At 39.8% G+C, this 26,529-nt stretch overlaps 1 protein-coding gene across 2 annotated transcripts in view; it reads left to right on the top strand.

The window, feature by feature from the left end:
• The window catches only part of RASGRF2 (Ras protein specific guanine nucleotide releasing factor 2), a 126,279-nt gene that overhangs the window by 26,842 nt on the left and 72,908 nt on the right, over positions 1–26,529 (top strand). For both annotated transcript variants that reach the window (XM_020790294.3, XM_020790295.3), the window contains exon 2: positions 26,285–26,391. In XM_020790294.3, the coding sequence (XP_020645953.3) occupies positions 26,285–26,391 (107 nt within the window). The remainder of the gene's footprint in view (positions 1–26,284; positions 26,392–26,529) is intronic.

Raw genomic sequence — 26,529 nt, 5'->3', positions numbered from 1 at the left:
GTGGACTTCGAGAGATGAGAGATGCTCTTGATGTTTGACATGTTTCTATTCATTAAGGATATTCCTCTCTTAATTATGGGTAACAATTTCTGTTTCTGTCCTGAGAAAATCCTTTCTCAGACCCCCACTGAATGCAACTATGAAAGCAAAAGTCTGGGCTTTAGGCTGAATGTGAGACTTTGATTTCCAGGTGTTTTTATGCTTGAAATGGCAAGCCCCACATTTGGTGTCCATGTGATATGGAAAAAAAATCTCTTTAAAAGGATTTTTTAAAAAAGAAATGCAGGCGAGGCAGCAACAATTCTGAGGAGAGAACATGCATAAACTGGCCCACTGTGTGTTCTAATTGGTAACATAAAAAACAGAATTTGTTGTTGTTAATCATCATCATCATTATCATCTCAGAATCCCATCAGTGGCTGACCATGTTGGCTAAAGACTCTCGTAGTCATAGTCCAAAGCAGTAACTTTCAAAATGCAGAGGAAGTGTTAGTGGTGGGGTAGAATATGGATTTAAAATCTAATTTAAAGTTCAGTGTTGTAACACTTTGATTTCTCAATGTCTAGCTGTTTTATTTTTTTACTTGAGAAGACTTTGGAAACCGTTCATTACAGATTCACAGAACTAACCCTAGAATTAGGTTTCATTTATCCTGAAATATTTTGTACTGCTTTTCCACTCAAGATGCACACAAACGTGACTAGTAAATATTGAAAAAAGACATCAAGGGAGAAAAAAACCCATACAAATCATGTATCAACCCAATGGAAAATTAACCCAAATTTATCCTCTATGCAGTTATTCAGCAAAACTGAATGTCAATGATAATGGGAGCAGATTGTTCAGTTCCTATCCCACTTTTCTGGGACCGAGTCCAGTAGATGACTATAATCTGACTGCAATATTGTCATGTCTTTGCTGACTGTAGCTATGATTCAATTGGCCTTAGAATGCCAAGGCTGCACCAAAATGATGCTGATTACATGATTCATGGATACCCTAAGCAGACCCACAAACTTTATGCTTTGGATTATTATCTTCCCAATATTGTCTGTGTTCTGTTCTGTGCAATTTCCATTGTGGTTTTCTAAGCAGTGTTATCAACAGTTAAGCTAAATTGTTAGACCATGTGGCCGTGGACACAGCTCATTTGCAAGGTAATTCGGATAACATTATTACATCTGAGCTGTAAGATTTGAGCTATTCAGTTACCCAAATGTTACTGTTTTTCACAAACAGCTCTTAGCTATTTTCTTCATCCAGAAAGCTAAGTCAGGGGGTGCCTAGTCAAAAATTTACAGAGTAGAACAATAATGTGCAATGAATTCTGGTGTTGTTGGAATGTGGAGTGTGTGCTAGGGAGAGCTGGGTTCAAAAGCCTGCTCAGCTACTGTATGCAACTTTATTTAGTAGACTTGGTCTGATAACTCTCTTTCCCAAGCCTGACATACTCCATAGCGTTATAGTGAGGGCAGTGGGAGGAAGAAGGTTGGGGCTATATCCAGTCTCAACTATAGTATACCCAGCCAGTCATTTGAATCTATGTAAGAGTTGATTTCTCAAAGTCCAGCTGAGTCCAGTGGCTTTTCCTTAGTTGGGACAAGCAACTGACTGTAGGACAAAGGATGCCACCCTGAGCCCTGAGCCAGGCTGGAAAGCCAGTAGCATGGAGAGACCCCGCAGCTGGAGACAGAGCCCGGGAAGCTCAAAAGACCTCCCCACCGGGCTCCTGCCTCCTGTCGCGGGGTCCCTCCGTACTGCTAGCTTTCCAGCCGGGCTCCAGGAGGCTGTGCTGCCACTTGCGCAGGTGCATGAGCAGGCGCGCAGGTGCAAACAACCTTTGCAGGGGTTAGTGGATGGGTGGAGGTCTGTTTTGGTGGCCTGGTCAGGCTTAAGCCACGGACCGGCAATGGGCCACGGACCGGGGGTTGATGACCTCTGTTCTAAGGATCAGGAACACTACCTTCCACCTGATTTTTTTAAAGTGAAAATGGTATGGAGTGTTTTTAGGTTTTGTTGCCAGCAAAACAGGCATTATTTTCCTTTCTAATATTGACATAAGAATTATGACAAAATATTGAAATGGTCTTCAAAGATGTATAGTGAAACTGAATTTTTTTTTCCTATGTGTGCCTTATTGAAATGCCTGAGTTATAATGAGTATTTGTCTTGATTGGGAGTCCTCCTTGGGGAAATGTTGATCTATCTTTTAAACTTTTATGATACAAATGTGAAAAAAGACAAAGTATTGATTTTATCAGCCATGAGCAACGAACACATGGTGTTCCTTATATAGGTGGAACTACTGGGCCCAGTATCTCCCCTAGCATCCCTGGGGAATATGGTCTCTCTAAAAGCAAAAATGACAAAACTGGGCTTATCATACTTTGGGCACATCGTGAGAAATCAAAGCAGACAAAATCCAAAGAAACAAAACAAAATAAACCAAGACAAAAACATGTGGTACCTTAAAGGCTAACTATTATATTTTAATATGAACTTTCCTGAACAAGTCCATTTCATCAGACAAATGGGAAAAAAATGAAATACTGGATGAAATACCAAAACACAAGACTCACAAAAAAGAGACAAGAATCAAAAGTTGAATAGTAGAGGGAAAATAATAAATAATAGTAATAATAAAAAGTAATAATAATGAAAAAGTAATAAAGTTGAAGGCAGCAGGAAGATCCGAAAACCAAATGAGAGATGAATGAAGTCAACAAAGAAAGTGATGGCCTTGTGTTGGCAAAATCTCAGTAGAGCTGTTAGTGACAGGACCTTCTTAAAGCCACAGATTCATAGGATTAGGTGGCTGAATAGCTCAATGAGTTGGTTAGCTGTGTGCAGAACCAGAGGTTGAAAGTTTGATTCCACACTGTGCCTTCTGGGAGAAAAGTCTTGGAGCAAGCTGTACAGACTCAGAGTATCCCCAGAAGAAAGGAGTGGCGAATCACATCCGAGTACTCTGTATCTATAAAATCTTGACAGGATTGCTATAAATCAGAATCAATCTCATGGCATATCACCATCATTATCATCATATTATTAATCCATAAGGTTGGTCTAGGTCAGAGCTAAGTTGACAAAAGGACAAGAACAGGTAACTTGGAAAAATTCCCATGGTTTGAAGGACCCCCCCAAACCCCTAGAGCCCTCCTCATTCCCCAATTTTTAATTAAAATATTGCTATTACAGCATGCAAATGGGGAATTTTCAGGTTTTTTTTTAAATTGGTTTTGTTTTTTTTAAAAAAATGCTTGAGAGCCGCAGGAGTAGCTATAGCCCTCCAAGGTCCTGGGATGTACTGTTTGTGCCCCTCCCGCCAAGTCCTCTTATATTGTATATAAACAAACTAGGAGAGGAATAGTAATTTTATCAACCAAACTTGATAAAACTGAATTGCAGACAGAAGCATGTGGTGATACCAGTTGGTGGTTATTGTAGATTCCATTAATCAAATTCCTTTCAATTAATTCAACATATGGTGTTAAGGATGTTCTATTCACTTAAGTTCCAAAGTGCAGGAAATTGTAACTGTTAGCTGCCATCCCCTCAACAGCAGTGCTATTTGGGCAATGTTGTTAATTGGAAACAAATAAAAGTTTTCCAGAAGGCACAGTATGGAAAGATAAATCAGCCACTAAAATAATACCAGCAAAATCTGTGTGAGGAAAAATGGAAAAAAACACACGTTCCAAGTGTCAACCCTAATGAAATAAGCCAATGTCTTATCCTCTCTCTCTTAAAGTTATTGTGAACTGTTGTCAAGCATACCTCTTCTACTCTACCAAGATTTAACATCAGAATAAATGGTTTATTCGATTGCATCTCTTGTTTTGTTTTCATATTCTGGGTATAATGGAAAAAAATGTTTCTCCCCCCATCCCTGATCTACGCATGGGTGGATGACTCCTGATGTGATCCCCTAGCATTTTCATATGCATGAACTGAAATTTTATCACCATTCAAGATTATTTTCAAGTGACCTAGGACAGGAAGGATATGGAAGGGGTGGAGTACTGTGGGAAATTTTTCCAGTAAATAGAATGTGATCCAAAGGCTAGTTGAAACAATTCTGGAACAATTTTACCAATTGTGGCATTTTTGGAGCCCTTCCCAAAACATGTTCCTTATGCTTTTCTGCTGAATATTTTTCAATGCAGGAGATAAGAAAGTCAAATAAAACTAAAGGCAAAAGACTATGGTGTAATACCTATCAGGAAATTCTGTTACTGATATTAATAAGGGATGGGTGCAGACTTGAGAGATTTCTCTTCTGAGATAATTTCTATAATGTTATGCATGCACCTAGTTCAAATCAAAGTTTTAGTTAATACTCCAGGTAAACATTTTGTTCCATTTTTCATAGCAGTTAATTGTTCTTTTGAGTAACTGATAAATGCCAAACTTGTAGGCAAAACAGAGCCACTAAAACATGGAAGAAAACTTTTTACTTTCTCACCAAAGCCCAATGGGAAGAAAGAAAAAGAGCAAATAAGAGATCATACGATTCTTTACTAATACATTATATTCCATGTTTTCAGTTGTATTACAGGCAACTCAAAGGTACATACTGTAATGCTGAGACATTCAATGCTAGCCTGTTGCTGCTTTCTGAAGGTAGGGAAGTGAAGACACCCATATCTGCATGTTTCATCAGAGATGGAGCAAGGTGCTGGAGTTTTGTTTGTAACCTCACATTCTATCTGTAGCTTGTGTGACTGTGAGGGGCTTTTCTGGGCTGAGGTGATTGTATATCTGTCATGGACAGATTAAACATTCCTTCCAGCCTCTGAATTCAAAGACAGCCCTTCAAAGAGTGTTTTTGTCTCCTTTGTCTGTTGGAGGCAATTTGCTGTTAATCTGTTCAGTTGGTTGCCAAGTACAGTATGAGTTCAATAAAGAAAGTAGCATACATAATTTCAAGCAACTGCAAGTAATGAAACAGTTTTATTCTTTCTACTACTAATGTCTCAATGAGTTATTGAGACTGTAAGTGCCCGTTAGTGAGAAAGGGGTGGACTCAGGGGAACTTGTAGCTATTCTCCTCTGTAGATCTCTGTACTGTACTTCTACTGCATAGCAAAAAGGGATTTTATTAGAAATTCAAAACTCTGCAACACAAAGCAGGGGAAAAGCACAGGGGTGGTTGAATGCTGCTGCTGGAGGGTGCTTGAAATCCCTTCCACCTGTTGTACTCAACTGTCCACTTTCAGCCCTTCCAAGAAACTATCCTGGAGAGGAAGCAAAATTAAATGGATAAAATTAAGTCTAATCTACTTGTCTTTTTTGCTTGGACTCAAGAGAATCATGTGCAAAGAGGCATTTCCTGATGGACTTCTCTTGTGTTCAGAAAAGTCATTTATTGGTTGTGTTTGGATTACTGTATTTCAGCTTGACTTAATAATTGAAGGTATGACTTGGCTGTACCCATAGGCTCTTTGTATGACAAGGTAAGGGATAGCTTCTTGTTTAATTAAAACTTTGGTTAAAGGCACGGGACAAAGCTAGAATATCAGTCTGCTTTCAAAGTGTAGCTTTAAACTGAGCCAGAATTTTAAGTCAAATCGTAGCTGAGGATTATATCCTATCACTCAGAAACACATGTGAATCTGCATGCATTTGCAGGACAATGGATTCACAATCAGACCCTTATACATGAGCAGCATATCTATACATAGAGACATTAAATGTTCATATGTGTGCTGCATATGTGTGCTGCAGGATAGCTCTTTGGACCTGTGAGGACCCTACCTAAACTCAAGACACAAGTACAGGGTGGTGGCAGCAGGCCATCTCATTGTCCTTATTATGGATATGAAAAGCATTCAAAAATTTCTCATTCTCAGCTATTTCCTGGTCTTGCTGTACCCAAATTACCCTTGCATCGGCAAGACTTCCTGGCTTTGTTTCCTTTCCTTTTTCCAGATTTTTGCCTGTTCTGTGCAGGAAATTGCCTATTCAGGGTGTGACTACATTGCCCAAATAATCTGAGAGAAATTTGGGGGTGTTGTATTAATTCATGTCACATGCTCTTTGTGTCATTGTTACTGTCATTGTCTCCATAGGGCAACCTTAATTGAACTGGTAGATCCAGGACTGGCATTTTGATCTGACCTGACTCTGCCTGCATTCTGTCCTTGTCCATAATCACCTTGTCTGAATTTAGTTGTTCTCTCTTTTTTATATAGTGACATAGTACTGCATCAGTGTTACAAACAGAAAGACTCCAGTGCCTATGTAATGCAACACTAAAGTTGATTTTTTTTAAAAAATTAACAAGGAAACCGTTTGGACATCAACCATTTGCTTGCTTTATTTATAGGCCACCTTTCTCCAGATAAGGGACCCAAGGCTGCTCACAATATTAAAAAGAACAGATGCATGGGGAATGCCCCATCCCCAGAATACAACAACATGATTGTTCACACAACCAAAAATGGGTCAAAAACCTGTGATGTAGAGTGATTTAAAATAAACCACCTCCTAACAATTGGTTCAAAAGAAATGATTTCTTAAAAAAAAAAAAAAAAAAAAGTGAGTTTCCACCACATTTACAATATTGTTGTATAGTTGGGATATTTTGAGTCAATCTGCACTGTGCTAAACCTGGAGTAATCAGAAGAGTATATTGCAATTTAGTCACACCTCCAGTGTTCTTTTCAGTTAATAGTTTACAAGAAAAATGCCATTTTGTGCAGGAATTGTAATAATCCTGTGCAGTATGTTTTTTTTCCTCTCCAAGTGAATTCTGTATAGAAAACATGCCATTCTGTGCAGGAATTGTAAAAATCCTACATGGCTGAGTGTTTCCTCAGCCTTTTCCAGGTAAATCCTGGATGATGAAAAGGCCATTTCATGGATAATTTTTTTAGTAATTCTGTGTATCTTGCCATTTCTTTAATATGAAATGACCATGACACATTTGAGGGATCCTATGAGCCATCCCCCCTTTATGGATTGCTGCCTTGTCGTGGTGAAGGGGCTTGAGTAACTCAGAGAAGCTGAGGGCTATGCCGTGCAGGGACACCCAAGACGAACAGGACATAGTGGAGAGTCCCGACTAAACGCAATCCACCTGGAGTAGGAAATGGCAATGCCACTCCAGTATCTTTGCCAAGAACACCCCATGATCAGAAACAAAAGGCTAAAAGATATGACGCTGGAAGATGGGCCCCTCAGGTCGAAAGGCGTCCAACGTGCTATTGAGGAACAGCGGAGGACAAGTACAAGTAGCTCCAGAGCTAATGAAATGGTTGTGCCAAAGCCGAAAGGATGCTCAGCTGTGAACATGCCTGGAAGTGAAAGGAAAGTCTAATGCTGCTAAGAAATATACTGCATAGGAACCTGGAATGTAAGATCTATGAACCTTGGGAAGCTGGATGTGGTCAAACAGGAGATGGCAAGAATAAACATCGACATCCTGGGCATCAGTGAACTAAAATGGACAGGAATGGGCGAATTCAGCTCAGATGATTATCATATCTACTATTGTGGGCAACAATCCTGTAGAAGGAATGGAGTAGCCCTCACAGTCAACAAAAGAGTGGGAAAAGCTGTAATGGGATACAATCTCAAAAATGATAGAATGATGTCAATACGAATCCAAGGCAGACCTTTCAACATCACAGTAATTCAAGTTTATGCACCAACCACCATTGCTGAGGAGACTGAAACTGAAAAATTTACAACACCTTCTAGAACTGACACCAAAGAAAGATGTTGTTCTCATTCTAGGGGATTGGAATGCTAAAGTCGGGAGTCAAGAGAACAACAGGAAAGTTTGGCCTTGGAGTTCAAAATGAAGCAGGACAAAGGCTAATAGAGTTTTGTCAAGAGAACAAGCTGGTCATCACAAACACTCTTTTCCAACAACACAAGAGGCGACTCTATACATGGAAATCACCAGATGGGCAATACCGAAATCAGATTGATTATATTCTCTGCAGCCAAAGATGGAGAAGCTCTATACAGTCAGCAAAAACAAGACCTGGAGCTGATTGCGGCTCTGATCATCAGCTTCTCATAACAAAATTCAAGCTTAAACTGAAGAGAGTAGGAAAAACCACTGGGCTACTCAGGTATAATTTAAACCAAATCCCTTATGAATACACAGTGGAAATAAAGAACAGATTTAAGGAACTAGATTTGGTGGACAGAGTGCCTGAAGAACTTTAGATAGAGGCCCGTAACATTGTACAGGAGGCAGCAACAAAAACCATCCCAAAGAAAAGGAAATGCAAGAAAGCAAAGTGGCTGTCCAAAGAGGCCTTACAAATAGCAGAGAAGAGAAGGGGAAAAAAATGCAAGGGAGATAGGGAAAGTTACAAAAAATTGAATGCAGACTTCCAGAGAATAGCAAGGAGAGACAAGAGAGCCTTCTTAAATGAACAATGCAAAGAAATAGAGGAAAATAACAGAAAAGAAAAAAACAGAGATCTGTTCAAGAAAATTGGAGATATTAGAGGAACATTTTGTGCAAAGATGGACATGATACAGGACAAAAATGGTAGGGACCTAACAGAAGCAGAAGACATCAAGAAGCGGTGCCAAGAATACACAGAGGAATTATATCAGAAAGATTTGAATATCCCGGACAACGCAGACAATGTAGTTGCTACCTTGAGCTAGACAACCTGGAGAGTGAAGTCAAGTGGGCCTTAGAAAGTCTGGCTAACAACAAGGCCAGTGGAGGTGATGACATTCCAGTTGAACTATTTAAAATCTTAAAAGATGATGCTGTTAAGGTGCTACATTCAATATGCCAGCAAGTTTGGAAAACTCAATAGTGGCGAGAGGATTGGAAAGGATCAGTCTATATCCCAATCCCAAAGAAAGGCAGTGCCAAAGAATGCTCCAACTACCGTACAATTGCACTCATTTCACACGCTAGCAAGGTTATGCTCAAAATCCTCCAAGGTAGGCTTCAGCAGTATGTGGACCGAGAACCCCCAGAAGTACAAGCTGGATTCCGAAGAGGCAGAGGAACTAGAGACCAAATTGCTAACATGCGCTGGATTATGGAGAAAGCCAGAGAGTTCCAGAAAAATATCTACTTCTGCTTCATTGACTATGCAAAAGCCTTTGACTGTGTGGACCACAGCAAACTATGGCAAGTCCTTAAAGAAATGGGAGTGCCTGACCACCTTATCTATCTCCTGAGAAACCTATATGTGGGACAGGAAGCAACAGTTAGAACAGGATATGGAACAACTGATTGGTTCAAAATTGGGAAAGGAGTACGACAAGGCTATATATTGTCCCCAGCTTATTTAACTTATATGTAGAATACATCATGCGGAAGGCTGGACTGGAGGAATCTGAAGCAGGAATCAAGATTGACGGAAGAAATATCAACAACCTCCGATATGCAGATGATACCACTCTGATGGCAGAAGGTGAGGAGGAATTAAAGAACCTTGTAATGAGGGTGAAAGAGGAGAGTGCAAAAACTGGCTTGAAACTCAACATCAAAAAAACTAAGATCATGGCCACTGGTCCCATCACCTCCTGGGAAACAGAAGGGGAAGATATGGAGGCAGTGACAGATTTTATTTTCTTGGGCTCCATGATCACTGCAGATGGAGACAGCAGCCACGAAATTAAAAGACACCTGCTTCTTGGGAGGAAAGCGATGACAAACCTTGACAGCATCTTAAAAAGCAAAGACATCACCTTGCCAACAAAAGTCCGAATAGTCAAAGCTATGGTTTTTCCAGTAGTTTTGTATGGAAGTGAGAGCTGGACCAACAAGAAAGCAAACCGCTGGAGAATTGATGCCTTTGAATTGTGGTGCTGGATGAGGCTCTTGAGAGTCCCCTGGACTGCAAAGAGAACAAACCTATCCATTCTAAAGGAAATCAACCCTGAGTGTTCACTGGAAGGACAGATCCTGAAGCTGAGGCTCCAGTACTTCGGCCATCTCATGAGAAGAGAAGACTCCTTGGAACAGACCTTGATGTTAGGAAAGTGTGACGGCAAGAGGAGAAGGGGACGACAGAGGATGAGATGGCTGGACAGTGTCTGCGAAGCAACCAACATGAATTTGACACAACTACGGGAGGCAGTGGAAGATAGGAGGGCCTGGCGTGCTCTGGTCCATGGGGTCATGAAGAGTCGGACATGACTAAACGACTAAATGATGATGATGAGCCATCCCACATAAATTTTGGAGGTAGTCGAAGAATCTCAGACAATGAAATCTCACTACAAGGAAGGAACAAAAGGATTCTTTTCTTGGTTTCTTTCAGAGAGTGAGTAGCCTTAAAGATAGATATCTTTAGGCTACTAATCTAATACTTTCAGTGCTCTTACCCTGAAAACACTGGCTCTACTACCCAGAAAACACTGGCTCTACTACACCACTGCTCCGATAATCTGAAAAGGTTTCAGCTCTCTACTCCACAGAATTTCTGGCTGTGTATTAATTTTACTGGAGATGTAAAAGCTTCCAAGAAAATTCCTGTTGACCATACTGTTCTGGAATGTTGTATCTTAGTGCTGCTATTAGCCCTGTTCCTCTGACTGTATTCTTACATTAAACATTTTTATGTTGTAATTGTTAGATATTCCCTGGCAGTAGCTTCCAACGACCTATATGCTATGTTAGTTTTGACGTTCTTTTCTGAGAAACAAGATGTGCTTCTAAATGCCATCTTTTTCTTAAGGTAGTATTTTTTCCTCCTCCAAAGAAATGAAGATTGTCTGTTCCTAGTTTAGCTTCAAAAGTCTAATGCTAACTTCGTTGTGAAACTGTAGAGATTAAGCAGCGGAGGAGGAGGAGAGCAGCATGTGGTTCTTTAAGCTTATCTGTAGGATAATTGATTCCCGTTTGAATCAATACTTTCACTTTAAAATTTCAAACAAGTGTTAGTACCTCTGTTTATTCTTGTGGTTTTTTTGTACGATCAGATTTTGGACATGGTACAATTCTACTGGAAATTAGTAAATAATAAATCTGCATAAAGATGTCATGATGTGGATAAGCAGGGTGAGGGGCAGCAACCTGCTGCTTTCAGACTTTCCTGAAAAGAAAAGAAAAAAAGGAAGGAAGGACAGGTTTCGAATACAAGCATGGGCAACACATAGACTGTGCAGGGCTTCCTTCTCCATTCTTTCTTTCTGGAGTTGGGTGCCCCACCTGCTCAGACCACAAGTTGTTCTTCAATGCAGGTGTGACTGTATGCCTGAAATATTTTTCAAGTGGTGTTGGGGAGACTGTCTTGGACCAAACAGTTGTTAAAAATGCATGCATGAAAAGCTGCCAGCAAGTCAAGGACTTGGTGATTAAGTGCAGCCAAAGCATTCATAAATCACTTTAAATAGTTCCTTAAAAGCATTATTAATAGGGTGCATTCATCTTGGTAAAACAATCAGCAGTGTGTATTCCTTTTAGAATTAATGGAAATTTTAATCTAGAGAGGACTATTTGGTGTAACTTTTCATTCATTCCAAAAGAAAAGCATTTAATAATCTATGAGCATGAATGCAAAGATCTTTCATTTGTTTATTTATTTATTATTCAGATCACTGAAGGCTGAGGAAGGAATGCTTGGCTGTCTCTCGCTTGACACCATCTTATTCGGATATTGAGTACTCAAGATAGCCTGGCTATTCAGTGTAGTCTGAGTAAATAAGATAGCATCTACACAGATACAGCCATTCCTTCATCTTCTTCATATGGTCCAAATATTATGAAATACATTTTTATTTACACTGACTCATTGTTCTAGAACACAATAGGAGTTATGTGCTACTATGATAGGGGTACAGGGCGTCAGAATCATGTCTCTACAAGATACGAAGTCTGTAGTGTCAGATATAATTTAAATGAATAAAATTTGAGATACTCGAAGATAGCTGCTGTGAGAAACTGCAGAAAACCCTGCTGAAATAACAAGAAAAAGTACAAATGCAAATAAGGATGCAGATGTGCTATTTCAGTTTGAATCTTTAGCTGAAGTGTTCTTGTATATGGTTTTGCTTTCAGTGCATAAACTAGGAAAACATTCACCTGATTCCATAGACATTCTTAGAATTAATAAAATGTGAAATATTTTATTAAGATATTTAGTCTACATCATATATGAAACTGAATTAAAGAGTAGAACTTAGTGAGATATTATAGGCATTTGATTTATGTGGTCATTTGCAGATTTTTTTAATTTCATGGTGAGCCACCACTTTTAGGAAGAATGGTGACATGTGAATGGATTTCAAATACTCCCACAAATGATCAGCCGTTGGTAATTTATACTGCATTGCAGATATTCAGGATTGACAGAAAGATGCATAGACTCTCTTGAATTATACATTTTACTGAAGAAAGTATACAAAAAATCACATTGCAGGTTTCTTTGCACCAGGTGTGAGAAATTTCTTGTGTATTGCCATCCAGATGTTGTTCAATTGTAATCCCCTTCACCCCACTTAACCTAGTCAATGGTGAGGGATTGTGGAGTTGCAGTCCAACAACATCTGGAGAGCTGCATAATAGTCATTATTTTTGAACTGCAGATCTGGAAGGAACCTCATGGATCATCAAGCCCAACCCCTGTCAGTAAGGCACAGGTTCTCCTTCTTTGCTTTACACTTGAATTGGGAAATAAGATGCAGTATATTATACAACAGTTGCAATTTAAGTGCAGTTGTCCCACATACATACATCCTTCCTTCCTGCCTTCCTTCCTTCCTACCTATTTCACTGCTTGCTTGTTTCATTTCTCTCCCACTTCCTGGCCAAAACATAGTTTGTTTGGAGACTTACAGCCATACTGATTATAAAATATTAATGGTACAACAAACAACAGACAACTTAAACCAGGCTTGTCCAACCTGCGGCCCAAGGGCCGCATGCGGCCCAGGTCGGCTCATAATGCGGCCCAGTGCAAATTTTTATTTTTAAAGAAATTCCAAAGTTTCAAGTTACACTGCCGGCGCTTGCGGCTGGAATGCGGCTGGGGCACGTCACAACGGGGGGGGGGGAGAGGGAAGGAAGGAAGGAACGGGAAGGGAGGGGAGGGGAGAGGGGGGCTGCGTGACTGCATCGCGCCGTCGCTGTCAATAGGTGGACACCCTCCCGGCCCCATAAAGCCAGTGGAGTCGAAGCTGGCAGCCTCTGCTGTCTGAGATTGCAGCAGCCAGTAAGCGCGCTTGGAGCGGGGCTGTGGAGGATGGCTAGGGCTGCCCCCCACATGCGGCTCAAACCAAATTTTCATCTTGTAATGTGGCCCAGGGAAGGTGAAAGGTTGGACACCCTTGACTTAAAACATAAAGAGTAAATCTTCACGGTAACTTAAAAACATTATACAAAGTACCAAAAAAAAAAACACACAAAAAAAAACAAGTCAGCTATTCTAACATTGGGCAACTGGGCTGGGAAGATAAATTCTATAGGAATGGCATTACTACAGATGAGGCCCTCAGCTGAGTAGCCACTTACTTATAATGGAATAATTTTGTCTCCTAAAATGTATTCATTGGAACAAGTTTTATCACACAGATTATTATTTTGATAAACTGTGCAAATGGTGCAAATGATGAAGTCTCATCACTTAATATTTTATGAAAATAGCAGTGGGAAGTATTAAAAGTTATAGGGAAATTGTTACTCATAATAACATAAAATATAATAAAGGGATTGTGCTCAATATTCTGTAAATTTCATTGCATGTGATGTCATTAAATATTTACACATCTTGGTGGTGGGTTGCTAATGCTTCCATTTTTACATGTGTAAGATGGTGGATGGGTGACATGGTCCAAACCTACTAATGAATCCCAGTTCAATGACTCATGAATTTTAATGCACTATTTATGGAAGTGAATGGTGGCAGTTTACTTTACAACATGTTATTTCCAGAGATTCAAAGACATAAAATACTGGTTTGTTTTCGTAATGTGAAATAAAAAGTTTACTAATAAACAGTAAATATAACTGGAACATTTCCTATCTTTTAAAGTCAGAGTAACTGTAGGTTTCCTAGTTTTATAGCATAATTGCTTTTCAGTTGTTATCTTTAATTTGAGGTATTATTGCCTGTGGCATCTTTCCCAGTTTGAGGTTCCTGTTTGAGTGCATTTGTATCTACTGTTACTGTACATTTAGAAAATAGTTTCATAAATTATAATAAAATGAAACTGGCTTGATTCTTTGCCAGATATATCAATAAACATTATACAGGCGTAGTTAGACACTTGGTTCAGTTATTAGAGACTGTAAAAGTTTTTAGTGCTTCCCTAACAAGTAAGTTATCTATGCAATAGGATCATGATGACTATCAAATATGCCATGTTGTTTAATTCTTCGACAAGCTGAGGAAGATGTGAATGGGGTTAGTGCAGAAAAAGTAAACATTCTGATCAGTTCAGCAGCAAACTGGAAGACATGTCTGCAAAGGAGCAACATAGATCAGGCATAATGGAGCCCCCTGGAAGTCTCTCCTTCCTCCATAGTATTTATTTTATTTATTTATTTAAAATATTTTTACCCCACCTTTCTCCTTAGAAAGGACCCAAGGTAGCTTACATCATTGAAACACATTCCGCATAGGCATCCTTCAGTCTCGAGAGACTATGGTAACATGCTCTGAATCAAGGAGTGTCCTCTCCAGAGCATGAAGCCCGGGTAAGGTAATATGGAGGATAGGCTGTTACCCAAGCAGCAGATCCCCCCCTCTCCACATCGCTGATATAGTCCAGTGGAAAGGCAAGAGCCAATAAAACTGGTTCCAGCAACGTCGCAGGAGTTGGCAAAATGACACAAACTGCCTTCGGGACTCCAGCTTTGGATTTTGCCTCTAGGTTAACTCCTGAAGCCTTTTCCATCAGTGGATATAGCCACAAGGCAGTGGAGGTTTGAAATTGGAGTTTTCCTTCTCCTAGATGGGCTGCCTTCCATGGCTGACGAGCCCCACCTACCCGGCTTGCTCTTTAATAGTCCAGAAGTATGATCCAACCCTTAGAACTTTCCTGAAACACATTATTTAAAGCTAAAAATAGTAAGTATTCAAATACCAAAAAGGGATCAAACAAACACTACAATAAAAAAATGGTAAACTAAGCAACACCATAAACACATTCAAAGCCGTAAAGCACCACCATCCATTAAAAACCCATTCAGACAGACAGCTTGCCTGAAGAGAAACATATCTTAAAATGTTTGTAATACTAATGTAGCTGCTAAAAGTTGGAAATATTTGTGAGCTGACATTCTTAAACAATATAGGTGTTTATACTGTACATATACACCATGCATCAAAAGAATAGAATTATGCCACTAAAGTAAAATATTGACTTCAAATTATACACAAGTGTGTTCTCTACATGTATAATCTAATGAAATTAAGGTATGGCTTTGCTTGGGAGCAGACCCTATTAAACTCAGTAGGATGGAATTGTCCTTTTTCTTTTTGACAATTAACTGGATGATTTCAAGAAATACTACCAGCACATAGCTTCAGAAGCTTTTTTTCTTCTTCTCATACCTATGCATCATACATACAAATTCTGAAGTGCAAGCTTCCAGTGATTTCCGGATATTATGCTGTTTAACAGCATAAATGAGATTAGCACCATGGAAACCAGTATTTTAGAATGTTAATGGTATTTCAGAAGTATTGTGTTGCATAGCCAGTACAGTGGACCCTTGACATACGCACGGCTCAATGTGCGTACTTTTCGAGGTACGGACTGTTCCGGCTTCAAGATTTCCAATTGACTTGCGGCTGGAAAATCGACCTACGGACTGGAAGGGGGAGGCAGGAAGAGTGCCAAATTCAGATTTCGCACTTTCCCCGCCTCCCCCTTCCAGTCCGTAGGCCGCAGTGCCTCCGGATGCCTTCCAGGGCTTCTCTGCCCCCATGGGAGGCATCTCAGAGGTCCCCTTCACCATTGATCGAGCCTCCGAAGCACGATTGGCAGCGGCAGGGGGATGCTCGCCACTGGTTGTGTTTTGGAGGCTCAATCGGTGGCAAGGTGGACCTCCGGAGGCCTTCCCCGCCGCCATGGGAGGTCTCTCTGAGGTCCCCCTTTCCACCGATTGAGCCTCTGAAGCATGATCGGTGGTGAGGTGGACCTCCGGAGGCCTTCCCCGCCGCCATGGGAGGTCTCTCTGAGGTCCCCCCTTCCACCGATTGAGCCTCTGAAGCATGATCGGTGGTGAGGGGGACCTCTGGAGGCCTTCCCCGCCGCCATGGGAGGTCTCTCTGAGGTCCCCCCTTCCACCGATCGAGCCTCTGAAGCATCATCGGTGGTGAGGGGGACCTCTGGAGGCCTTCCCCGCCGCCATAGGAGGCCTCTCGGAGGTCCCCCACCCCTGCCAATGCAGGCTTTCCCAGGGTGGGGAAGCCTGGGGAGTAGACCGGGCCTACCAGGGGAAGCCCTCGCCTGGTAGGTCTGGTCCACCCTGGTAAAGCCTGCGTCAGCGGGGGCGGGGGACCGCCGAGAGGGGGACCGCCGCCACAGCAGCAAAGCTCTTGGAGGCCTCGGGCAGCGGCGATGGCGGTGGTGGGGGACCCCTGGAAATCTTTGGAAAGGTAAGGTAGTTATTTTCATTGTGTGTGTGTGTGTGTGTGGAGGGGTTTCTTGGGTCGGTTACGGATTAAATGGTTTTCAATGCATTCCTATGGGAAATGCATTTTCGACCTACGGACCTTTCGACCTATGGAACCTGTTCCAATAGAGATTAATTCTGTAGGTCGAGGATCCACTGTATTGGCACCGGTTGTCTAAGAAGGGGGAGTGCCTCACTCTGCTATTTTGAGGTGTGGCTGCCCCACTTTCAGATGACAGTAGCTAAGTCACAGCAGACACTTTGTTCCAAGTCTGGTTTTTAGAGTGCTTTCTACTTCTTAAAAAATAGAGTCAGGATTCACATGTTACTATCTAAGTGGTAGGCCTGATTTAAGTGAATTCTTAAAGTTCCCTGATCACCAGGTGAAATAATCTGAAGGAACAGTAAGAAAAAAGTTATTGGTTGCCTTTCTTCTCCTGATCTCTCTTTTTTAAAAAAAGTTTAATTATAATTAGTAGTGTTGGAGGAGGGAATGATGAAGAAAGGATAGCAGCAAGGCCAAGACAAACTGATCTTGTAAATTATTTACAGCTTTCTTTGCCAGATTATGGGGTAGAATTTCAAAGGCAGAACTCCATTGTGGTAAGATTGCTGTTGCTGTTGTTATTTGTATCCTTCCTCACAATGAAGGGACTCAAGGCAGCAAACAACAACAACAGCTACGTACAAAATACAGCAGTATTAGGAACAGCATAGATACTACATCACTATTTAACAGATACTTAGATTTTTGGTTAGAACTTTTATCTGTTGTGTAATACTACTCTGTTTTTATAATTTTGACTGTGCCTGGTGTTTTTTATAATAATAATAATAATAATAATAATAATAATAAGAATAAGAATAAGAATAAGAATAAGAATAAGAATAAGAAGAATAAGAAGAGTTCACACAGTATCATTATTATTATGATTAGCTGCAGATATCAAAAATAGCACAATCAGAGCTACAAACAATAGCAATATTAGGAAAAGCATATATGCTACATCGATATTTAACAGATAACTTAGGTTTTTGGCTAAAACTTGTATCTGTTATATAAAACCAGTCAATATTTTTATAATTTTAATTGACTGTGCCTGGGATATTGAATAATACTGAAAAATAATAATAATGGCATGCTGTAAAATTGATTCTTAGGTGACCCTTTCCAGGGTTTTCTAGGTAGACAATACTTAGAAGTGGTTTGCCATTCCCTTCTTCTGGAAGCATCCAGGGACTGTGCAACTTGCCCAGGGTCACACGGCATCAGCGGTGGGGGGGAATCAAACTCTCAACCTCTGGCTCTGCAGTTGGATACCTAAACCACTGAGAATACTTATGTTTAAAATCACAGATGTTAGTTAGGATATTAATATTAAAATACAATCAAACCTAAATATTTTTTTTTAAAAAAAACACTAATTTAAAACAATTAAAATGAATTAAAAATAACATGATAAAAATAGGTTGTATCCCCTGCTAAAACCCCCCAAACCATTCACAGGTGAAAAGTCAGTTTTAAAAAGGATGTTTTTCACCTGCCAGCAGAAGGACTGTAAGGAGAAGGCATTGTAGCCTCATTGCTAGCACATGATACTTTGCCATCAACAGATGCATTGAGAATGGGTTACTCCGGATTTCTCAAGTGTAACATGGGTGAGAGAATGGCAGATCTTGCAGACTCTAAACCCTCTGTGATCTAGGACAGTGGTTCTTAACCTTTGTTACTCGGATGTTTTTGAACTGCAACTCCCAGAAACCCCAGTCAGGACAGCTGGTGGTGAAGGCTTCTAGGAGTTGCAGTCCAAAACTCCTGAGTAACCCAAGGTTAAGAACCAGTGATCTAGGAGACCACATCCCACTTGGTGGGAGACCCCCAGGGGCTAGAAGCCTGAATCCCAACATGAAGGCAGCTGTGGGGTTGAGTCCAATGTGGCAAGCCCACACAAGTGCTGCAGGGAGCACCTTTGAGAAAAGGTGTTTTCTCATAAGTAGGGAATATCCTTGAAAAAAAGCTCTATCTTCTGGGGAGAGCAGGGGTCAGACCTTGCAGCTGAGCTCAGACTGAGACTCAGACAGCCTAGCTGTGTGAATCTCAATTTGCAACTGTGTTTGCATGGAAGGCAAGCCATCTTTTGGTTCTTGAAGGTACTTGCCTTGTATCTTGATCTTGCTGTTGACTCCTTACTATGTGTGACCTTTGAATTTCCTCACTATACTTTTGAAGTCACCTTGTTTGTTTGAATGACTTTTGAGCTAGCTTGACTTGGACTGTTTGAACTCTGACTTCTGATTTTCTGAATCTGGTTGCCTCACATTCTGATTAGCCTCTGTTCGCTGGTCCTGGAATTAATTGCCATCTTGATAACAGGGCACATGGTAGTTACAATGTGCAGCCAGGCTCATAGATTTCATTGAAATGTAACAATCTTGGGCCAAGAATAAAACAAGAAAAAATGTCCTCCTTATCTCTTTTCCACCATCCATTTCACACTTCAATCCTGGCATAATTTTCCATGACATCTGAACTCCTGCCTGAAATATGTGGTTTCGTATTTGCTGTAATCACTGCTTACAAATCAGGATAGCAAATGTAAGCAAGAATTAAATCACACATTGCTATTTCAAATGCCATGATAAGTACTGCTTTAGTAAGCCAAGACAGAGGCACTGAAGCTGTAAGAGGGGAAGGTTGAGAAAAAACAATGTACGCAAACAGCAAGATCGCCAGATTTATCAACCCAGGATGGCAGTGTCTGAAGAATTGGTCTTTGTCTGTAATTTAAGTAGATAATACAAAGAGGTACAAGCTTTGTGTTTCAGTTTTGTCAATGAGTAGAGCCAGTTAACATAGAATGTGGTTACTTTGGTTATGTCATACCCAAAAATTGCAATGAATTGTTATAGGACCACAGACTATAACCAGGATGTTGTGTACGTATGCATACTTATATACAAACCAGTTTTATGACTTAACTGTAAGACAAACAATCCTCCCTCTCCAACACAGCTTGCATGGAGCAGGAGTGGTAAAGGAATAGCGGCAGGATTCTCGATCATGCAGAGCTTCCTAGGCAACCAATTTGTTTTTGCAAACATAGAATTACGAGGTAGTAATGTAAAGTGTGCATTTCTGTGTACATCTATCTATTATTATTATTGGCTGGAAAATAATTGTCTAGGTATATGAGGTAAAGGTGGATTGGCATCTTGGTTTTTTCACTTTTTGTTTTTTTCATTTTCAAACTAATTACGAAGTATTATTTTGAGATGCAAAACATTTTCCTATTGCTCTACCATGTCCTGGATAAACTAATTATCTGAAAACCAAAATATGAACTACAGAAATTTAAGACCCAGAATGTTACCTTCCATCCATAAAAACCGCTACTGTTGTTACCAGCCAAATCTGAGTTCAGGTTAGAGACATCACCTCTATATTAGCTGTGGCAGTTCATAGCCTAGTTGAACGGCAATTCCATATTTAGCTAAATTTTATGATAACATTTTGATGATAGCATGATACCTCCTCTTTTCTTGATTGAACTGCTACTAAATATACAGTGGTGCCTCGCTAGACAGTTACCCCGCATGACAGTTTTTTCGCTAGACATTGACTTTTTGTGATTGCTATAGCGATTCGCAAAACAGTGATTCCTATGGGGGGATTTCGCTGGACAATGTTTGGCCCCTGCTTCGCAAACCAATTTTCGCTAGACAACGATTTTGATAACTCCCTCCGTGCTCACAAAGTGGGTGTTTTTGGGACCTAAGCTTCGCAAGATGTCTATTTAAACAGCTGATCGGCGGTTCGCAAAGCGGCTTTCCTATGGCCAATCTTCGCTAGACAACGATTATTCTTCCCCATTGGAACGCATTAAACAGGGTTCAGTGCATTCCAATGGGGAAATGTTTTTTGCTAGACGATGATTTCACTAAACAGCAATTTTAGTGGAACGGATTATCATCGTCTAGCAAGGCACCACTGTATAGAGCAAAATACTCCTAGAAATCCAGTTAAGTATAATGCAAGAATAAACTGCAAAAAAATATGTAAAATTGGGGGGGGGAGCAAATAGAACATGCTGTGTATAAAATGCAAAATCAGAGCTTGACAGGTTACCCTTAAAAAGCAATTTGTTATAATTCCAAACTTCTGAAAGCAATTAGTTAATGTTCTGGTTGCAAGCAGGCATGGGTCAATTCACAGGAGGATTTCTCTGGCAATACAAGAAGCTTGGATGTTTCATAATCTAGTACAGGATGAGAATTAAGGTGGGACATCTTTTCAGGTCCTAGATATTCCATTTTCCTCATCTGGATTTGGGCCTGAAAGATCCAGGAAGTATGTGGTCATAAGATTGATCTTTGTTTACTTTCCCTGTTTCCCCAAAAATAAGACCTAACCTGAAAATAAGCCCTAGTATGCTTTTTCAGGATGCTTGTAATATAACTCCTACTCCAAAAATAAAACTTAGCTAAGCGAAACTCCGCCCTCCACCATTGTGCAGCAACCAGAAGACGACATGACTGTATTTGAATAAATGTAGGTTGTTGTATATGAAAAAAAAAATCCCCTGAAAATAAGCCCTAATGAGTCTTTTGGAGCAAAAATTAATATAAGACTCTATCTTATTTTTGGAGAAACACGGTGGCTTTGTTTGAAATAGCTAGTGAGAGTTATGTTGCTGTCTGTGGAAAAATCTTGTAAAATATGTACTAGATACTATAGTGGATCGTCTTTCTTGAACATCCATTAGCTGGAAAATGATTTAGATTAATATTTGCCAGAAGTATTCAGCCCAGTGTTTTATGGCATATTGGTATGTGTGTGAGAGAAATCTTTCTCAGACTTTGTCAAATTGGGGGAGAGCAGTTGTGGGTGGATCAATTTATTGGCATTATGTAAGGTTTCTAAGATTTTATTTAAAATGTAATGAATGCTCACATTTTTTTCTTATCCTTGCCAAAAAAATAACTCCCACCCCACAGTGTTTTCTCAAGACATCAAGAGAGAGAAAAAAGTAGATCACTGTAAGATTTTTCTCTCAGAACAAACACTAGGACTTTATGTAGCTGCCCCCCCCTGCCCAAAGTTAGCACAAAAACTTGCATTTTACATAAGACTTGCATTTTTGTGCAGACTTTTTTTTTTCAGAAACACCACTGTGAAATTTTCATTTAAAAGTTCCAGAATGTGAAAAGTGTTCAAATTCTCACATTCTCACTCGACAGGCACACAAATTACCTTGTCATGGTATTTCTCACAGGATTGAGTTATTTAATTTGCCTAATAATTGTGTTTAAATTATGAAAATCCTTTTTGTTTTTGCATCTGTACTTATCAATTTGTATAAGCAGGTTTTTTTTGTTTTTTTTGTTTTTTTGCAAATAAATGTTCGCCCTTTTTGAAGGTAGATATCTTCTTTGTGAGTGGTGTATAAGTGTCCACCCTACAAGCACTTTGGTGGACAAGCAGACTCCTACAGTAGATTGCACAGTTTGAGATTTTTTTTTGTTATTTCCTTTTAGTTGTCAGAGCATAAAGTACAAAAGCCAGCTGCAACACAGTGAAAATATAAACAGCTAAAAGTCCCATCTTCTACCCAGCTCCAGTGACACTAGCCCTTTGTATATAAAAATCACTCTACAAGTTGCTTAAGTAGAAAAAGAAAACCATCTTTACTTATACTTGTGGAACTTTATTTACAATCAGAAAAAATAAAAAAGTGATAAAGAAATAAATTGTGATTTCAACCATGGTGGGAGACTGAAATCCACCATGCTGGCCACATGGTCAGAGGCCACATGGTACAAAAAGGCTATGTGTTTTATGGTATGTTTGATCAACACCAGATTGCATGTAACGTGAAAGCTAGCAGTCTGTTACAAAATGAAACATTGCTAAGGTTAGCATATTTTTGTTTTTTTAACACTCCCCCCCCTCTCTCCCCCCTTTTTGCAAAGCAGTCGTATAGCAAAAAGTACAGCTACCATTATAAATCCTGCATTTGTGATTAATGTGATTTATAACTAGGAAGCTTGTGGGATCCTAAAAGGCTTTGTTTTAAACAACCACCACCCAAATTATTATTGGATTTTAATCAGAAACCTGAGATCTCATTCAGCTAAGCCGACGTTGCAGCCACAATGTTGCAGTTCAGCTATACTGTATTGTGGGGCTTGTACTTTGAAGAAGATCTGGAATGGTTGAATCTCATCCTGCAATAGCAAAGAAGCAAGTCAATAAAGCAATTGGGCAAAACTCTCATTTGCTGGGTAATATTATTCCTCAACCACAGCCCAGTAGCAATTTTGTCCCTCAGCACCCAGACCTGAGGCTAAAGGGAAAACCTAAGGGACTAATGAAGGTTATCAGTTGTAGCATGTGTCTGGCCACTGGATTACCTAAAGAGATAAACTAAAATACCCTACTGAGCCTCTGCAGGCACCTGGAGGGTGCAAAGTCACTGGCCAAGCGCACCTCATTGGCTTGAAGAGATATGGCATGGGACTGGTCCTGAAATCTTTAGCCTATCAGATGGTGGCCATTGGGAGTGGAATGGAGGAGGCACAGCACCCACGTCTTTCTGTTACGATAAGAAGGCAGTGAAACCCTATTGAATGACAGGCAAAACCCAAATAAAAAGATAAAGATAAAACATTGTGGTTTAAAGACTAATTTTAATGTGAGCTTTTGTGGACTGGTCCACTTCATCAGACAATACTGAATGATAAATATTGGATTGAAAAAGGAGCAACCATTACCCTCAATTACATCAGGTGAAGGGAGGCAACAAATCATGCTTTATTTGACTGAAGCTGTTCTATCTCACCTAGGCTGTTATCAGCATGTGTTATTTCTGTTTTTGTAATCTACAATTGTGGCATTGATACCTTGCTTTTCATTAATAAGGTTAAAAAAATATTTTTGCGTAAAACAAATTACCCAGACTAGAACCCAATTTAAATAAATAAACAAACAAACAAACAAACAAACAAATAAATAAACAAATAAATAAATAAATAAATGAATTACTACTTTATTTATTTATTTATTTATTTATTTATTTATTTATTTATTTATTTATTTATTGGACTTATATACCGCCCCATAGCGCGACAAGCACTCTCCGGGAGGTTTACAATTTTAATTATACAGGCTACACATTGCCCCCCCAGCAAGCTGGGTACTTGTTTTACCGACCTCGGAAGGATGGAAGGCTGAGTCAACCTTGAGCCGGCTACCTGGGATTTGAACCCCAGGTCGTGAGCACAGTTTTAGCTGCAGTACAGCGTTTTAACCACTGCGCCACGAGGCTCTTTTCGAAAACAGTACAGTATGTAGAATTCTTTCTCAGCTTGTTCCAGGGCCATCGTTGTCACCTTACATTTTCCATCACATTGCTATAGTGAAAACAGAAACTAGACATTTGGAGAGAGTAACAAGGGAATAAAAATGGCCTTCTTCCAGAATAATGTAATGGCTGGAAATGACATTACATAATGAGTAACATTTACTCAGTACTCCTTAAATAATGCTTTTGAGGAGTAATGTTTTGGGGGGAGGATTGGGACTGCTTAAATTTTTAAGTATAATTTTGAAATTAAACAATGAAAAGGAACATAAAGGTGTAATAATATTTCTCTATGAAAATCTCTCTCTTTAGATAACAGGTAGCAAGAAACTGCAGAAGCCAACTTTTTTAAAAAAAGGACAGAGGAATAACATCAACAGACCACATCTGGAATCACTGTGTACATAGTCTAAATTGAAACAATGCCCCTAGTGGCTGTACCATGGTCTTCAGATTTCTAATTACCACACCTTACTAGACATGTGCAGTATTTCTGGACTAAAAGCATAAAAAGTACTTGTTCTCCTTTAGGCTAGATTTTGTCAGTTAATTCAAGGCAATATATAGAATGCTTTCATATGCTTGATCTAAGGTCTCTTAGCTCATGTTCAGTCATTGGTGATACAAGCATAGTGAGAGAAATGTATTCAAAACAAGAAGTGAATCCACCATTTGTCACATGTAAGCCAGACTTTCTGAGTTGTTAGGAATTGGTAAAATAAAAGGAAAATACTCTAGCAAGACTAAACATGGATTTAGTCCAAGAATTTAACATTGTTTGACATTGGGATTGAAAAAGCTACCAATCTTGTAGGGCCTTCATACAAATCCATTATGTGTTTCGAATACTGTGGTACTGGTTTGTGGTTGCTAGTGCCAGTGAGACAGCAGCTAAATTCTGTGAGGAAAGTCTAAGAGTGAAGGCACTGAGAATACTAGAGTTCTCAATTTGTGCAGGGAATAGTCACAATCCAGATACATAGTCAATCCATAAATCACTGATGCATCCAATCAAGTACCCAAACAAGGCCTAAACAGGGAACAGTCAGAAGCAAGTTAATTAGAGAGTACAGGTCCACATCAGCTCAGCTGGAAGTGGGTTTGGTAGAGAAGCAAGGAACAGAGAAGGCTGAGAACTGGACAAGGAGCAGATGAAATAAGGACATTGGGTCCAGCAACTTGGTCAGGACTTCTGAGCTGTATTTATTTGCCTGTGGTGTTGGTGCTGTCTTTTCCCAGCTGTGTCTGCTCATTTCTTTGCTGCATCTGGGATATCCTTGGAGATGTGTTCTTTGCCTCTATTATGCTCTCTTGTTCAATGCTATAAGTTGCTGGTATTCTTTTCAGGCTCAGTCAGATGTACTACCATTTCAGAGCCTCCATTGTCACCTGGAGGGACTACAATTTTCTCTGAAAAGTCCAGACACTGTCTCAATCTCCTGTGTCTCTGGGAAGTGCCTGCTTGCTTTAATATTTCTTCTGTCCATGGTCCTTTCTGCTAAGGCAAGCTTACCTCCTCAGAAAAGACTGTGCCAGATGGGGTATAATGACCATGTACACTTCACAATTTTGGGCAACTTTTCTATATGGAACGGTGCAACATTAGAGGCCTTTTAGTTTAGAAAAATAGTAAGAGGAAATGTGATCGTTTATAAAGTTAGCTGTTTTATAATAGTCAATTGTGGTGTGGGAAGAGCAAGTAGAGAATTTTTTTCCCATCTCAGTAACTGAACACACTTGAAGCGACATGAAGTAGAAAGGTGAGACAAGATGCAGTATGTAGTTAACTAAAATATTTTTATGTCAGTTGATGGGAGAATCACTCATGGCTATTAATGATGATGGTTGCTCCAACAGTATTGGCTGTTGGAGAACAATAGTGGAAGAGGGTCATTGCCATCATTTCCTGCTTGTGCGCTTGTGAGTAGTCATTGTGGAAAACAGAGGCTTCTGAATGGATCTTTGGTCTGTTATGTTTAGAATTATGTTAAGTGGTTAAAATCCTGTGACTTGGTGTAGTAAGTCATACTAGTGTAGGTCCATTGAATCAATGGAGTTTAGTGTATCAACTCCACTGAAAGTTCATTTTATTCAAGTGGGCTTATTCTAGAGGTGACTTATTTTAGTGTAGTAAATTGCATCTAGAATGGGCCCATTCGGATCAATAGAACTTATGGAGGAACTGACTCACTAAATCCTCACTGATTCAATAGGCCCACTCTAGTTCAACTTACTACACCAAGCAACAGGATTTCAGCCATTTATCATTCTATTGTAGATGCTGACTACATTATTTATACTTGATGTTGTATCTTGGATGCTGCTGTATAGATGACTAAATCCAAAACTTTTTTCTCCATGCTGCAGTTCTATTTTACTGTATTCTTTGGCCATGAGGGGCAGAAGCCACTTGAGCTCCGTTGTGAAGATGAAGTAGATGGAGAAGAATGGGTAGAGGCTATTCACCAAGCCAGGTAAGAAACCTTCAGGTACAGTTTCTATCTAACAGTACTGGTGATGATTCACTTATGCTCTTCTTTTGTATCTGTCCTGGCATATTATTAAAGGGTTTATTACAGTTGTATAGGAATAGTAGTACCACCACCACTAAC

Source organism: Pogona vitticeps, chromosome 2 (genome assembly GCF_051106095.1).
Source record: "Pogona vitticeps strain Pit_001003342236 chromosome 2, PviZW2.1, whole genome shotgun sequence".
Classification (NCBI taxonomy): Eukaryota; Metazoa; Chordata; class Lepidosauria; order Squamata; family Agamidae; genus Pogona; species Pogona vitticeps.
This window is presented reverse-complemented; position numbering and strand designations above follow the sequence as displayed.